The sequence below is a fragment of the Monoraphidium neglectum genome, assembly GCF_000611645.1.
Source record: "Monoraphidium neglectum strain SAG 48.87 unplaced genomic scaffold scaffold05079, whole genome shotgun sequence".
NCBI lineage: Eukaryota > Viridiplantae > Chlorophyta > Chlorophyceae > Sphaeropleales > Selenastraceae > Monoraphidium > Monoraphidium neglectum.
The window spans coordinates 461-3,601 of record NW_014008551.1 but is presented as its reverse complement, the minus strand read 5'-3'; the positions used below and the strand labels follow the sequence as shown (position 1 = coordinate 3,601).

The following is a 3,141-nucleotide window of genomic DNA, read 5'->3' as shown; positions in this document are numbered from 1 at the left end:
CACACACACACACACACACACACACACACACACACACACACACACACACAACCCCCTGCACCCCCCCCACCAGGACGACTACTTCAACGAGTCGGCGCGCCTGCTGGCGGAGGCCGCCAAGCGCATGGAGATCGACCAGGAGATCGCCAACGCGATGCCCACCGTCGCAAACATCGGCGACGCCCCCCACCACCACGGCGCCGCCCACCGCGACCACCGCGGCGGCGGCGCCGCCGGCCCCGGCCCCGCGGCTATCGCGGCGCTCGAGGCGGCGGAGGCGGAGCGGCTGAGGCGCACTGAGGCGGAGCGCGAGGAGCGGGCGGCGGCGGCGGCGCTGCTGCCCAAGATCAAGAAGCCGCGGATGGAGGTGTCGCCGCGGCAGACGTTCATCCTGGTCCGCTGGGCGCAGAAGCTGGCGGGGGCGTTCATGGGGCTGGGCACGGCGGCGTTCCTGCTGCTCTACCAGTGGGTCATCGAGCCGGCGCCCTACCACAGCATGCGCACGCACGCGTGGGTGCGGCTCACACAGGTGCGGGCCGTGGCTGGGCGTGTGCGTGCGTGTGTGTGGGATGCGGTGCGCGGTGGCTGCAGGGTCCCGGGGCCATCAGCGGCGCCGCATGCGGCGCAGCCTGCGGAGCGCACCAGTCGCCGGCCGTTGGCCGCAACAAGCGCCGCAGCCAGCGCCTCCTGCCCTGTTCCCATGGCCCCTCCGCTCCGCCCCGCCCCACCCGCTCGCGCGCGCGCCCCAGCCCCCGCTCCGCGCCCATCACCAAGCGCTGCCGCGCCCCTTCCCCTCCCACACCCTCTGTCCACACTCCTGCGGCCCCAGGGCGTCCTGCGCGGCGCCATGCTCGGGTTCTACTCCAGCGCCTCTGACTTCACGCGGCGCCTGACCAGCGTGGCGGCCAACGGCAAGTTCAGCCGGCTGGACGCGGGGCCTGAGGAGGACTGGGAGGAGAGCAAGGAGGACTTCAGGGCCGTGGTGGAGCACATCAAGCAGAGGTGCAGGGGGGGCGGGGGAGGACATGCCCTGTGTGTCGTGTGGACAGGGAGGGGCGAAGATTCCAGGGGGCAAGGGAGGGGGGAAGACTGAAAGATTTTGCATGGGATGAGAGGACCGCGGAAGGGCTGTTCAGCCGCGCAGGGCGCCCCCGCAGCCCGGGCAGTCTGGTGGAGGTGGGCCGTGTGCCGCGCCGCGCGTCGACCCCATCGCTGCGCAACTCTCTTGCCTGTGTCAGCACGCTCTTGCACGCGTACCCCCACCGATGCCCTACCCGACTTATAGCCGACCCCTCGTCCCCTTTCCTCCCGGTCGCCACCCCATCCCCTCGCTCAATCTGTACCCCACCCCCCGACCCATCCCCCACAAGGTACGACGTGAAGTACGTGATGTGCTGGCACGGCCTGCCCGCATACTGGGGCGGCATCATGCCCGGCGCCCCCGCCCTCGATGACGTCACCGGCGGCCGCATCGTGTACCCCAAGCCGACAGAGGGCATCGCGGAGATCGAGCCCTCCCTCATGTGGTCGCCCGCGGTGCTGGCAGGTGGGCGGGCGCGCGGGGGTTTCTTTTCAGGCGGCGACCCATGGAGGGGCGCGCGCTCGCAGCAGCAAGGCAGCCAGGGACATCGAGCCGGCTGCCTGCCTGCTGCAATACCTGGCGGAGCTCACGATCTGCAGCTCTTTCTTGGCCTGCTCAGCTGAGGCATGCTCCGGCAGCGCTTGCGCCCCGGCTGCCATGCCCCCACGCACTATCACACGCCCGCCCCAAAACCCCCGCCGCGCCGCCACTGCCGTCCTCTCCACCCCCAGGCGTGGGCATCGCGGACCGCCCTGCCGCGCTGTACAGTGCTATGCACGCCTACCTGGCTGGCTGCGGTGTTGACGGCGTGAAGGTCGACTGCCAGGCTGGCGTAGGCCTGGTGGGTTGTGCGTCGCCCCGCAGGCCCCTCACCCCTCCCCCCTTGCCGTTGCTGTCAGTTGGCAGCTGGTTTCTTGCCACGCAAGCATGTGGGGGGCGTTGGCCGCACATTTGCTGGCATGGAGGGCAGACCTTGTGTGCGCGTCAGCCGTCAAGTGAAAAGCGATGCCGCAGGGCAGGCACGCCCTCCACTGTGTTTCCACCAAAAGCTCCTGTCCCCCACATTGCCCTCTGGCGCCAAACCCATCCCATCCATATTCCTCACATCTTGCAATTCGCCGTCCGCCGCACCGCCCGCGCCGCCAGGTTGGCAGCGTGCTGGGCGGCGGCCCCGCGGCGTCGCGCGAGTTCCAGGCGGCGCTGGAGGGCAGCGTGGCGCGCCACTTCCCCGGCAACCACTGCATCAACTGCATGTGTCACAGCACAGAGAACATGTACAGGTGCGGCCAGGGGTGGGGGGTGAGGTGTTTGGGTTAAGGGGTGTGGGGGTGCTCGTGTTCATGCTTGCGGGTGTGCATGTGGGTGTCGTGTATGCGCGTGCGCGTGTGCCTGCGCTTGTGCATGGGTGCGGGTCAGGTGGTTGGGGGCGGAGAGGCAGCTGCGCCAACGCTATACAGCCGTGAATGGGTGTGGGTGTGGTGGCCAAGGCCCCGCCGGACGAGGGGTGCTGCTGCGTGGCGCGCTGTGTGGGTTGAGCGCCGCGCCGCGTTCCCACTTTGCGCAGCCCCGCAAGCGCCCCTCCCATGCGCACCAACAGTCGCACCGTTTCACTCCATTCAACAGTCTGTCAATTGGCTGCCTGCTGAAGCCTGCGTTCACTCAACCTCCAAACCTCCCAACCTCCCTTCCGTTCCCCACCTCCCCCCCCTTAGGTTTGCCGACACAGCCGTGGCGCGCGTGAGCGACGACTTCTACCCCCGCGACGCGGCCAGCAGCACGCCCCACATCGCGGCGTGCGCGTTCAACAGCGTCTACATGGGCGCGCTGGTGCAGCCAGACTGGGACATGTTCCAGGTGTGTGTGGGGGGGTAAGGCTTGGACTGAGTGGTGCATGATTGACCTTCTGCGGATGGCGGAACGCGAGGAGCGCACTCATACTGCGTGGGGGCAACAAGCGCGTGCTCACGTGAGGCAAAGATTCACCTGTTGGTCAAGAGGCGCCCTGCCTGCACAAGGACCCTGCATTTTCAAGCTGAATCCATTCTTCACCAACCCCTCGT

General features: G+C 68.5%; 1 protein-coding gene across 1 annotated transcript; it reads left to right on the top strand.

Annotated features, from left to right (window-relative positions):
* Positions 1–154: 154 nt before the first annotated feature.
* MNEG_15155 (hypothetical protein) lies at positions 155–2,935 on the top strand (the record flags this gene model as incomplete). The annotated part of the gene is made up of 6 exons (XM_014036374.1): positions 155–529; positions 830–1,002; positions 1,371–1,546; positions 1,813–1,922; positions 2,228–2,361; positions 2,794–2,935. Coding segments are annotated over 6 exons (1,110 nt in total), but the record flags the coding sequence as incomplete, so codon positions are not given.
* Positions 2,936–3,141: the final 206 nt, after the last annotated feature.